The sequence below is a fragment of the Hypomesus transpacificus genome, unplaced genomic scaffold (assembly GCF_021917145.1).
Source record: "Hypomesus transpacificus isolate Combined female unplaced genomic scaffold, fHypTra1 scaffold_201, whole genome shotgun sequence".
In the NCBI taxonomy this organism is placed as follows: domain Eukaryota; kingdom Metazoa; phylum Chordata; class Actinopteri; order Osmeriformes; family Osmeridae; genus Hypomesus; species Hypomesus transpacificus.
Window position 1 is genome coordinate 148,195 of NW_025813742.1, and position 12,052 is coordinate 160,246.

Consider the following 12,052-nt stretch of genomic DNA (forward strand, 5'->3'; position numbering starts at 1 on the left):
GCCCCCCCCCCCCCCCCCATGGAGTGTGGAGTCTCTGCTCCCCTCTGCCATGAACAAGTGCTTTACAGGACCAAAGATGGACCAGCCCCCCTCCTCCCTCCCCTCTTCCCCCCTCCCACATTCTCCCAGCACCGAGCCACCACACCCTGTGCCACGACGTCATCACTAACGGCAACGCCACTGCCTGACACTTCCTCTGACTTGTCATGTGACCTTGAGGCCTTCGACTCTTGTCATGTGACCCGGAAGAGACTGCAGTTGTGTGCGTATATCTATTTATTGGTGGCATGATCCAGGTGTGTTTGTGTGTGTGTGTGTGTCTGCAAGTGATAGTGGTGCTTAAAGGTGATCACTAGGCCTTTACGTGTGTGTGTGCTGTGCGTTTGTGTGCTGGCGTGTGTGTGTCGGGGAGAACATGTGACATACGTAAGGTGCTTTGGAGCAGAAACCAGGCCTTTAGAGATGCACCTTGCACCTCCCTAACCCTAACCTGGGTGTAACCGCACGGAAGGATGAAGGACGAGACTGGAAGAGGAAAGCAGGACATCTGGCTGCCAACTCCTGCCAAAACAAGAACCTGTGCCATACACTGGGTGCTGGCCCTGTCTCCATGGAAACTATCGGTTCTAAAGGTTTCCTCATGGTCCGAATGGCATCCACAGAGAGACAGAGAGAGACAGAGAGAGACAGAGAGAGACAGAGAGACAGAGAGAGAGAGAGACAGAGAGAGACAGACAGAGACAGACAGAGACGGATTAACAGAGAGAGAGAGAGACAGAGACAGACAGACAGACAGAGCATCAATGCATACAAAACTATCACTGGTTTCAATCCCATTTCTAACTTGGCTTATGTCGCTATCTCTTTTGACCTGCTTTACGGCTGGGTTATATCTGACTCCGGCAAGCCTTCAAAATAACAGTTCACCATGCAGAATATGTTTTCTTCAAAAGTGCAATCAGACCTTTCTGTCGTGAGTTTGATAACTGTGGTGTGTATCTCGTACTGCTATGGTTCTCGTACCATAGTTAAAATTTCACATGGGTTCAGTGTCTTTTTGACCATTATTGTTTACATCTTATTTTCAACAGTCATTCATTGATGAAAAAAATACGGAATCGTGTTAGTTGAAGCTATTTCCTGAGACGTTTCTTTTGAATGTAATGCGGAGAGCATCGAACAAATCGATCTCTCAATCGAAAATTTAGGGACTTTTTACTCATTTTAGTTTCAGCGCCAAATTTGCATTACTTGAACCACGTTTCATGGTATTCATGACTATATACAATTTAATTGTATATATGTTTATTAAATGTGTATGTGTGTATTGCATGGATTGTTTTCTATATCCATGGCCTTGTATTATATTGTTAAAACGTATCGTTATAATTTCTAAACAAAAAGTCTTGGAAATGGTAGTGTTATGCTACAGCATGTTTACAATATGGCGCCTCATGTCAGAATCATATCAATCTAATTGTAGTCTCTTACGGTTCTTGACAACGTACGGCAACAGTACTGACCGTCTAGCATTAATTGTTTATATTTAAGAGCTGTTTAAATTGTCACTTCTTGTAGTCACTCTGTTGATCTGTGTCTGACAACTAAAAAGTGTAAAAAAAAAAATAAAAAAGTGTAGGTAGAAGAGAGACTGCTAATCGAGAGGTAACAAACCAAAAGTAAGATTGATAAAGAACGACAGGTGGTTTGCAGCGATGAGAAAGAATAGTGCCAACAAATGGGCGGGGCATCACAGAGCCAAGGGCATTCATTGGTTGCTGCCAGGACTTGGTAAGTCCTGGCAGCAACCATTCAGTCTGACCAGGGGCGTTGTGGGTAGTTAACACAGGCTTTTGGATTGACATGAAACCCGTTTTCCCAACTACGAAGCACCTTTATGAAACTGTGTCGATGTCCCTTATAAACTCGCACTTATAATTACGATCGTTTGACCACATCATTGACTGTTTACCATTTTATTTTAGCTTTGTTGTGCCGGTATTTGCCACATAGCTGCCAAATAAATGTAATTAGAGTAGGTGAGACATACACCGTTCAGTTAGAACGATAAGTGCTGCCACCATTTGGTGGAAGATAAGTTGGGATCATGTGAGTTTTTTAGACTTTCATGAACTTAGTTTAGTTTTTCTTTCCTATTTTTCCTTATTTATGTATGTATCATGAAGTTTGTGGTTTTGTTGCATTGCCATAGCACCTTCTTATCGTTTGCCAAAAGTGTAACAATGTCCATTGCAAACCAGCGCCACATCAAGGTATTGCAGTGAATCCGATGGGTAGGATCATCGACACTGATTTGTCTGCCTGTTTGTGGTTAATATGTATCTCTCTGATGGCCCATGACGTCAGAGTTTTTAGGACACTGCACATCTGAATGCTGTGGGAACCCGAATAACTTGACCCGTTCTAGATTTATAATGCCAACACATGTAGCAAATGACTTTAAATCAGCGAACGACGTTTGGTTCGATTTTTTTCTGAAGTGTTTAAACGAGCCGGAGCAAGAGGTTGTTGCTACTTTCAGTACTGTATGTGGTTTACAGGCTTATTTTGCATTCTTGCATGCATTTTACAATAACCAAGTCTGACTAAGTATTTCAGGATGGTATTTTAGCAAGATCACATGTCAATGAAAGTGGCAACACCTGGAATGCTGGCAATTTAGCCGACTGCTGGACACAAATTTAGATGTAAATATATTTCTTACGTTATTTATGTCAAAGGCAAGATATATTGTATTTGAGAGAAGGGTCAAATGACACTATTCAGCCAGTAGTCTGTACCAACATGTGGAATATTGTGAATATTATATCAACGAATGACTAAATGAAAAAAATGATCTAAACTTTTGTGTTACAGATGGGAGTGTGTATTTGATTTTAAAACCTGTGCTACTACACATTGTATGTTCTGTATTGATCGGCTTTAGACAAATATCAACATGGTGCAACAACTTTGGTTAGTTTTTGAACTAGTATCTCATCCCTTTGCACACTGCTGCATGTGTCAGTATGACATGGAATGGTTTTGGGATTTCAGAAACAGTTATGCCAGGTGTTAAGTTATCCTTACAATAGCATTATATAGACTGGGTGGCATTTACAAGTCAGGTGACACTTTCTGTATTTTTGTCATTGACATTTTATTCAGTCTTACACACTCAATGAAAAAGCTTGTGTTTCCCTTGTACTTTTATGCTGATGTTTATGAACTTAAGACTGGAATATACTGCATGGTGACACAAGAAGATACAAACATCTTTATAACAGGTATCTTTTATCAGTATTTTATACTCTTGTTCATTTTATATATCTAGTTAACCTTGTGTTTCAAGCTGATCGGTTTACGGATAGCTAGACATCAGAGTTATCTTATATACTGTGTGTTTGTGAGTTTATTTTCTCTCGATTTGCGTTTTGTTTCATTCTGTGTTTGTTTGGTTATGTTCTCGGTTTACACTGTGGTTATTTTATAGTTATGATCTCAAATTATTTATTTTTCTTTTGTATTTATGTCAACTTGTGGCATGACTTTGAAATAAACAAGGAAGCTTTATCCCTTTTAAACATTTAAACGTTTCATTTAAACACCTTAAACAATGTAATGGAGTAAAAGCGTGCTCAAAGTTCCTTTCTTAAGGCTAAAATTGTAGTGCAATTTTGCATGTGTTGCAGTGCAGTGCTTGTTTGGGGCCCTAAACTGTAAAACCATTTGTAGAAATCTTCAAACCCTTCTGTAAACACATACCGTAAACATACACAACACAAGCATACTCTTTGTACGCCGACTTTGCCTACGTGCTACAAATGCAACAGACCCACGCTCACGTCTTCAAAATAGCAGGTTGACCTTCTCCGTGAACAATAGACCACAGTGGGGGAAGAATCCTGGTGAGTTAGGATGGAAAGACTAGCTGTGTATCAGTGTACGCAAGCTCCTGTAGACCCACTGTGTGTCTTCCTTCTGCATGGACCAACCCTACCCCCTGACCCCTCCCACCCTCCCCAACACACACACACACACTCCTCTCTGCTCCCCCCTCTCTTCTAAGCCTCCTGGTCTCTGAGCCTGGGCCTTAAGCCCGCCTCTCATCTAATAAGGATGAGTGGCTGAATGAGAGAGAGCTACCAGAGAGTCAGTCCTCCACCGGATGCCAAGTGACAACAGGAACCTCAGGTAAACAGAGTGACAGAAGAAGAAAAGAAAGGAGGCGGGGGAGAAGAAGTTGCATGTGACAGGTAGAGAGAGAGAGAGAGAGAGAGAGAGAGAGAGAGAGAGAGTGAGAGGAATTGAAGGCCGACACACACAGAAGAGAGGAACTCCTGCTGCGTTCGGTTCCCCGGTTCTCTCTTCGGTTTTCTTTTTACGGTTCTCCGCAGATCTCGAGGGGAGAACGAGCCACGAGGAAGCAGAGGGAGAACCCGGGTCCTGAGGGGTGAGTGTGGTGGGCCGTGCGGCCGGCTGGAGGGTGGTTCGACCGGGGGCCGAGGCTTTAGCTCTCCCAGGCCTGGGTGTTGCTTCTCTACCAAAGCTTTAACCCAAAGCCTCTTACTTCTCTCCCCCCGCCACGCTCCACTCTCCGTGCCAGTCTACTAAAGGGACCATTATACATACTTAAAGTGACGGGATGAAGCTACGTGTGTGTTGGTTTGTGTGCGTGGATGTGAGTGAACATGTGAGGTGTCGACTGATCCTTCAGAATCGCACGTCAGTTATTTTTAGGAAGGCCAAAATACGTCAGTTTTTTGGAGGGGACTGTCTGTTTTTAATTGCTCTTTGGAGTGATCTGTTTTGTATCATTTAGTAAATGCCTTGGAAAGATCCGTGTCTGCTCTGTTCCCCCTGGTACGCAACATGGAACTTTCCTGTTGAAGTTAAAGTATGATCAGAAAAAAACATCAGAATGTCACTGGACTCTGCAAACGTATTTTCAGTGGACCTATGTGGATGACTTATAATTGCTGAGCAGAAATACGTTTTCTACAAACAGTCAAACCTTTACTGGTGAGCGAGTACAGGAATGTCCTGGTATTAGGGTTGGTTGATAGCTGGTATAAAGTGTATTGATACTTAGTTGAACACATTTTAAAGGACCACAATATAAAAGGTTATGATCAATCCTACAGATGGTTAATTTTACGTGATTCGGAGGAAAACCTACTTTGGTTTAAAGATATCGTATTGCTATTTTGGTGAAAAATATACAGGTAACTTGTCTTCAAATTAAACTCTAGAAACGAAATAGAGTTTTATGGTTCTTTACCATAGGTACTTTGTGGATTTCATTATGCTCTGTGTGTGTGCGGTATCCTTGCCATGTGAGTCATAATTGACATACATACCTATATACCTCCTGGCATCCCAACTCAAGTAGTATTAAGCAGCACACATACACATGCAGATTAGCTGTTCAATCCCAATGAAGCCATACAGAATTACTGATTCTAATCCCTCCCATGGCACTTGGTATGCTGTGCAATGCAGTCTTAGCAGTGGTGTGTGTGTGTGTGTGTTGGCTGGATGCATGTGAGGTCAAGATTAGGGCGTTCAGTACAGTGGACTGTGGGAACAGATGAGAGAGGGAGTTTCGATGCTCACTCCACCATGTTGGTTTAAAAATGCACTTTAATGAAAATTATATTGGAGAAAGTTATGGGGGGAAAGTCAGGAAAATACTTAGTTGCGTTGTTGAAGGATAGCATGCAGAGAATAAAAGTCTAGGTCTGGTGTATGACTACATGTATGCGTGGAGAGGTATTCAAGAACACAGCGCAGGGTAGATTTTTGTATCCGACACGGGACGAATTTTGAACGTCTTTGAACGACGTTTGGCCCTAGTGAGGGGTCCCATCCTTCTACTTTCACCTTCCTTCCCACCTTGAGGTAATCTCTGATCTCTCGTGCATGAATGGGTAGAACAGTGCTTACAGTACGTCCCCTATACCGTGCGGGTACCAATCCAATTATGACAGATCAGCGATTTCCTTGAGGATAGCAAGACGGAATGTCGTCGAGAAATTCAGATGAAGGTGGAGGTTTTACCGGACGCGTGTCTCTCCGCCGTGGTTGACAGGAGAGAACGTTCCTCCCCTGACACCAGCCGTTGGCTCGGGTTGTTGTGATTGGTCCCTGGCGTCCTTAGACGAGGTCTGTGACGGTGTGCGTCTGCAGATTGACCCCCCGCGGCTCCCATTAAGAGGCTCAGTCTGGTGGGAGGCGGAGCGGAGCCTGCAGGTTGGGAGGCTGCCCTGGGCAGCTACAGCGGAGATAATCACATTAGATTACGCATCACACAGTTCCACAGCTATCAAATGTAAGGTGTTCGGCCTGGGATTCGTCCAGTAGAGGCAGTCGTTTAACTTTGATTTCACAGAAGTCTGGAGAGGTTTTAGATGTTTCCCTCTTCGCATTAGGTTCCTGCTGAGCTTGATAACGACGCGTTCATTTGAACCAGGTGTGTTGGTGCAGGGAAACATCTAACGCACGCGGGACAGTGGGTCTCCAAGGACCAGGGCTGAGAAGACTGGTTGAGTACAGTGAATCTCTACATTAGTCCGCAAAATATGGAGAGGGTGGGGGGTGAGAGGGTGGGGGGTGAGAGGGTGGGGGGTGTGGGGTGAGGGTAAGAGGGCCATGACGGTGCCATATGTTCCTCAAATGGCAGAGGTCCATCCGAGGCTGACTCAACCAGCCCTGTTCGATCATCCCAGAAGTTTGTCCTTCCTCTTCCTGTTCCTGGAGAGGTCCTGGATCTGTTTTAAAACAGACAGGATGGGCAGCATCTGTGAGGCGATGCCCGTGTCCAGATATCACACGGAGAAAGCTGGGAGGCTGCAGCCTAGTGCGTTTAGTATATTGTGCTGTTCGCCGGTCAAAATTGATTATTTAGGATGTAGGTATTTATTTATTTATTTCAAGACAGGGACAGCCCACAATAAAACATTGATCTTGTACAACAAGAGAATATGCATTGAGCCAGGTTCCAGCTGATTGTTATTTTCCACCTGTAGTCCCTTGGCAGGTTGATGGAATGGTACATCGAAAAATGTGTATAGGAAGAAAAAAAGAATTTGAAGAGAAAATAAATTATTAGGTAAATAACAGAACAAGGCCAATAATGATAGATACAATGTATGAAATAGATCAATAAAAACATGGAAGCAGATTCAAGAAGATAGGTCAAACATTCATAAATGTGAACACTCTTGTCTTGACAGTAGCCAATACTTTGCAATATGTGAGAAGGCATGGGGAGTTCTACATGAAATCATGTCTGTTGGCAGAGTATTCCATTGAGTCATAGCAGTGCAAGAAAATTATGACTTCCCAAATGCAGTTTTGCGTCGGGGTATACAACATTCACCCCTTGTAACATTGTCTAGAAACCTTTTACAATTTCCTAACTGCTTTTAGTTGTGCCAATAGAAAGTAAGGCCAGTTATAAAAAACAACTGAATCAATCTGAGAATTGTTCACGCTTCTTTTTCTATGGTAGCAAGGAAGCTTTGGAGCCGTAAGTGCTTTGCACGGTCACAGGACGATCATTGTGATGTCTGATGGAGAGTTCCACGTGTGTGTGTGTGGGGGGGAAACCATCGAGCAGCCTTATCAAACCATGGTCTGTATGTAAGCAGGCAGAGAGACTAAGCATAGGGATTAGTCCCAGGAATCTGAATAAGCCCTTAAGGTCCAGAAGCAACCCCCTAGACCCGTTTTCCCTTCCCATCCTCCCCCCTCCCCCCCTCCCCTCCTCCCCCTCTTCCAACCCCATCCCCCCTCCTCTCCCCTTACTCACCTGACCCCAGGTCTGTCTGGTCTGAATCGTTTAAAGCTAGACTTTGCCATATGATGTTGTTTTTCAGTGTGGGGTTTGTTAGAAGAACGTAGTTCTGTATAGTTTAACAAATAACACTTCTGGAGGGCTTAGTGGTTAGAGCATTTGACTGCAGATCAAACGCTTGCACTTTTGAATCCTCTCCTCTGTATGGCTGCTTTGGATAAAAAGCGTCTGCTAAACAAACAGGGTATTTTATTGCTGTTTATAATTTAGACTCCCTCATTTGCGGTTTCTATGAGCTGGCTGGGTAGCATTGTAGCCAATGAAAGACAGAGGTGGTTGCCCTAGCAACAGTTGATAGACCTAATCACTTCCTTGGGTCCTCTATCCTCTCCTCTATCTTGTTATGGGATGGATCTCCGTGATGTTATTGGCTTTTGTGTTCATTGTAGAAAGACACACAAAGGGATGATTTGGGGCGTTCAGAGTCAAATATGGCTGATAAGTTCTGATTTGTTTTTGACTGAAACATTTTTTCCGACAATGGGAGGAAGTCTGGACAATTTTAGGGCTGTGAGAGGTGGGGTTGGTCTCTATATTTAGCAGTGTGTGTGTGTGTGTGTGTGTGTGTGTGTGTGTGTGTGTGTGTGTGTGTATGTGTATGTATGTGTTTCCACCATACAGGCTATGGACTTAATCCAAGACAACTAAACCACAGTACTACTGGCTTTGTGGCAGTAAAAATCCATAGGTTGATGTCTCTAATTCCATCTTGATTAAAGTGGGATTCCGAAGGGGCTCAGACGGTTTTGGGGGTCTCCACCTCTCCCTGGATCCCAGCTGGAAGCTCTGAGACTGGGGACAGCTGCTGTCTACACAGACCCCTGGAGGGGGGGTATCCCTGTACATTAAGACGCAACCTGACTTCTCTAGATGTATGTTCATCACAGGGGGGCGGAGCCAGAACTTGAGTTTGAATCTCCTCCTCTGTATTGAATACATGAAAGCGTCTGTCATGTAAACATATTGTTATTAGTTTCATTATTAGACAATGTTTTCTGCCTTTCCTGAAATCTAACATCCAACTTTTTGTTGTTGTTACTCTCTGAAAGGTTCACATCCTGCCTGCACTTTGACTCTGAATCTTTTACCTAAATGTTTTAGTTCTTGTCTGAATTTGGTGTTTGTTTTTGTCCTGTTGCAGGTCCTCGTATGGAGTTATCTGATGTCCTGTGCTCACCCTGAAGTTGAACCATGGTCATTCTGCAACAGGTACATCCTCTAACGTCTGGCTGTGTGAAAGGGACTAGCAGTTCAACCTTGATTTTCTGACCAATCCCTGCCCTTTGCCCTCTCTCTGCACACACACACACTTATGCGCACACACGTACGCCTGCACGCACATCAGACACACACACACTCCCACGCACACACACACACATGCAGTGTAGGCTATGACCTTTTCTGGCTGAGACTGTTTAATTTAAATGCTAATGAGAGTAGCACCTTGTTAAGAACACCACAATGGGCACCTTCACGGAACCATCGCAGCCGTGCGCCGTGCGATGTCTCAGGTCGAGCCGCCTGGACCAATCAGAGGGCACGGTGGCATCTAAGCACTGGTGCACAGCCATGCTAAATATAGGAGATGACCTCATTCTCCCTTTAATACTCTCTAGCAGGCAATCAATAACTTATCACAAAGCTCAGTGCTCCAGCGCCCAACTCCAGCTGGAACGTAGGCTGGATGGGTGGTGGAGATCCGAGAGCGATGTCAGGGCCATTTGCGGTTAGGGCGAGACCGGCAAAGCCTCTTTAATGCCTTGGGTTTTAGATTTGGTTGGAGCTACTTTCGGTAGCTTTTTTTGGGGGGGGGGGGGTTCTCAGCTACTTTCTGAGAAATCATTTTTCACATCCCTTTGATTGATCCTGCCTGGTCAACTGCGGTCAGTCTGTCTGAAAGACTTCCTGGAAGGCGAGACACGTGATTTGAGACCCGTTGTGACACACGCCAAACCCAAAAAATATCCCTCTGACACAGCGATCACTTTATCTAACAAGATTTGAGACAAGGGCCCAGAGTCCAGGTTGGAAACAGTTATTGTGGCTGGTGACAGGCCTAAAGACACCAGCCTGGCCTGCATCCAGCTCGCTCACACAACAACAACAACCGCAGCTTAACAGTCAGATGTGACAAAGCCCATTCTCTGGCTGGAGACTATTTCCTGGGTCCGCTGTTTTCATCGTCAGGGTTGAAGCTCCGCCCCCGACAACAGTCCATCTCCCTAAACTGCACCCTCCTCCCCTAGCAACAGTTTTAGTGACGAAAGGTGAAAGGTCACTTAAACTCTTCGTGGAGTCCGCAGTCGGACCAGGCTAAGCCTTTGCCGTCCTAGTTCCACTGGCAAGCTCAAATGCCTGGCATATTTCACACCTACATAACGATACCCATGGTGAACCTAACAAAATTGTTTAGAAGATTTACCTCAAACTCTTGCTGAAGCTGAGCTTGGTGGTTGATGGGTGTTACCTCACAGTTTGGATAAATCGTTCCAGTACACTGCTGACTACGAAGCTGATGCTGCAGATCAAGGTTTAATCACGATGGTTAGAAATAACCTCCAGTATACGAATCCAGATTACTGGTTGGCGAGGCAACAAAAAACTCTGGGTTGATTATGTCATGAGTTGAATAGGGCACTTCTCTGTTTATAGCAGATGTCTGTCAGTTTAAACGGGTTAGGGTTCGGATTAGAGTTGATTTATCAGGTAATAGAAGCTAATGAACCGATGTTGTCCTTGCTACTGAATGATATTGGCAGATTGATCCGATCACGGTTTGCTACAATCCTTCATGCTAGAGTCTCATTGATCATACGGGTAAACGGGTCAGATCACAGCTCTCCCCCAAAGAAACGCAAATCCATCGATCGCCGAATGAGAAAAATCGATATGATGAAGCCAAGGGCAATTTCCACACAGTTCCCCAACACCACTAGAGCAGAGACATTCCCTTTTCCTCAGCCGAGAGAGCTGTTGTCCGAGGCTATGCGTCAGACCAGAGGACATCACTCATCCTTTCTCTATGGAATCTGAGCTAACACACTTTCTCCTCAGAGGACACAAACTCAAAAAAGTAAAAAAAAAACTGTAATCTTAGTCACCACTTAGTTCCTATTAGAGAACAGTCAGTGTGCCTGCATCTGTTGTGGTTGTAGTGTCTGACCGCTGTGGTTCGCTTCCAGGGAGACTATGTCTGGTTGGACCTCAAAACGGGACAGGAGTTTGACGTTCCCGTGGGAGCGGTGGTCAAGCTATGCGACTCGGGACAGATCCAGGTGCTGGACGACGAGGGCAGGGTAAGATCTTGACGACGAGACGTTCATTTCACTAGAACTTCTGATTCATTGAGTAATTGGTTTAAAGGACTTGAATCGCTCAAAGTGTAAACTGTTACAGAGATACAACCTCGTTACCAAGACGATAACAGTTAAAGAAATGTTGAATGTTTTTTTTCTGTTTAGTATTTAACACCAAGGCCAGACATGGATTGAGCCAAGTTCTAACCTGAAAGCATTTTCATTTTCATGGAGATCTTCATGGAATTCTTACTTTAGGATCTTAATTCATGTCTGGGAAACGGGGCCTGATGGTTAGCTGTTCGTCCCCACCCAGGAACACTGGATCTCCCCCCAGAACGCCACCCACATCAAGCCCATGCACCCCACTTCCATCCAGGGGGTGGAGGACATGATCCGCCTGGGAGATCTCAACGAGGCCGGCATCCTCCGGAACCTTCTCATACGCTACAACGAGCGGGTCATCTATGTGAGTCTGGATCTGTAGCCTAACATGCGCATAGGTTTGTGGACGAACAGTAGAGATACGTCCTTATCGATAATTATCGGCAAAGCACAGGGGTTGGGGTGAGATATAGGGTGATAAAATGTTTTTGTCCCCACTCAATGTACAAGCCAAATTGATATGCCCTCTTGTAGCCGAGTCCCTAGTTACGAGTCCCTAGTTACGTGTGTGTTGACGAGCATCTCTTGGAGTCATGAATGTGGATTTACATGTTTGTGTCATAGCTGTAATCGCACTTTCCAGATCGGGGTCGTTTCAAAGACTTTGAAATGTCATTTGAAACACAGCGCTGTATCTGTGCTTGATTGATCTTGCCTGGTGCAAAGGGGACAAAATAATGGCATGTCTTGACCCAAACTTCAAACATCCCCCATGTGACAAGACACTCAAGCA

The 12,052-nt window shown here is 44.6% G+C and overlaps 1 protein-coding gene across 1 annotated transcript in view; it reads left to right on the top strand.

The window, feature by feature from the left end:
• The first annotated feature begins 4,412 nt into the window (after nt 1-4,412).
• The window catches only part of LOC124489729 (unconventional myosin-VIIa-like), a 30,302-nt gene continuing 22,662 nt past the window's right edge, over nt 4,413-12,052 (top strand). Inside the window, exons 1-4 of the mRNA XM_047052129.1 lie at nt 4,413-4,453; nt 9,000-9,067; nt 11,041-11,154; nt 11,471-11,623. Of these exons, the coding sequence (XP_046908085.1) occupies nt 9,050-9,067; nt 11,041-11,154; nt 11,471-11,623 (285 nt within the window). The 5' untranslated portion in view covers nt 4,413-4,453; nt 9,000-9,049. The remainder of the gene's footprint in view (nt 4,454-8,999; nt 9,068-11,040; nt 11,155-11,470; nt 11,624-12,052) is intronic.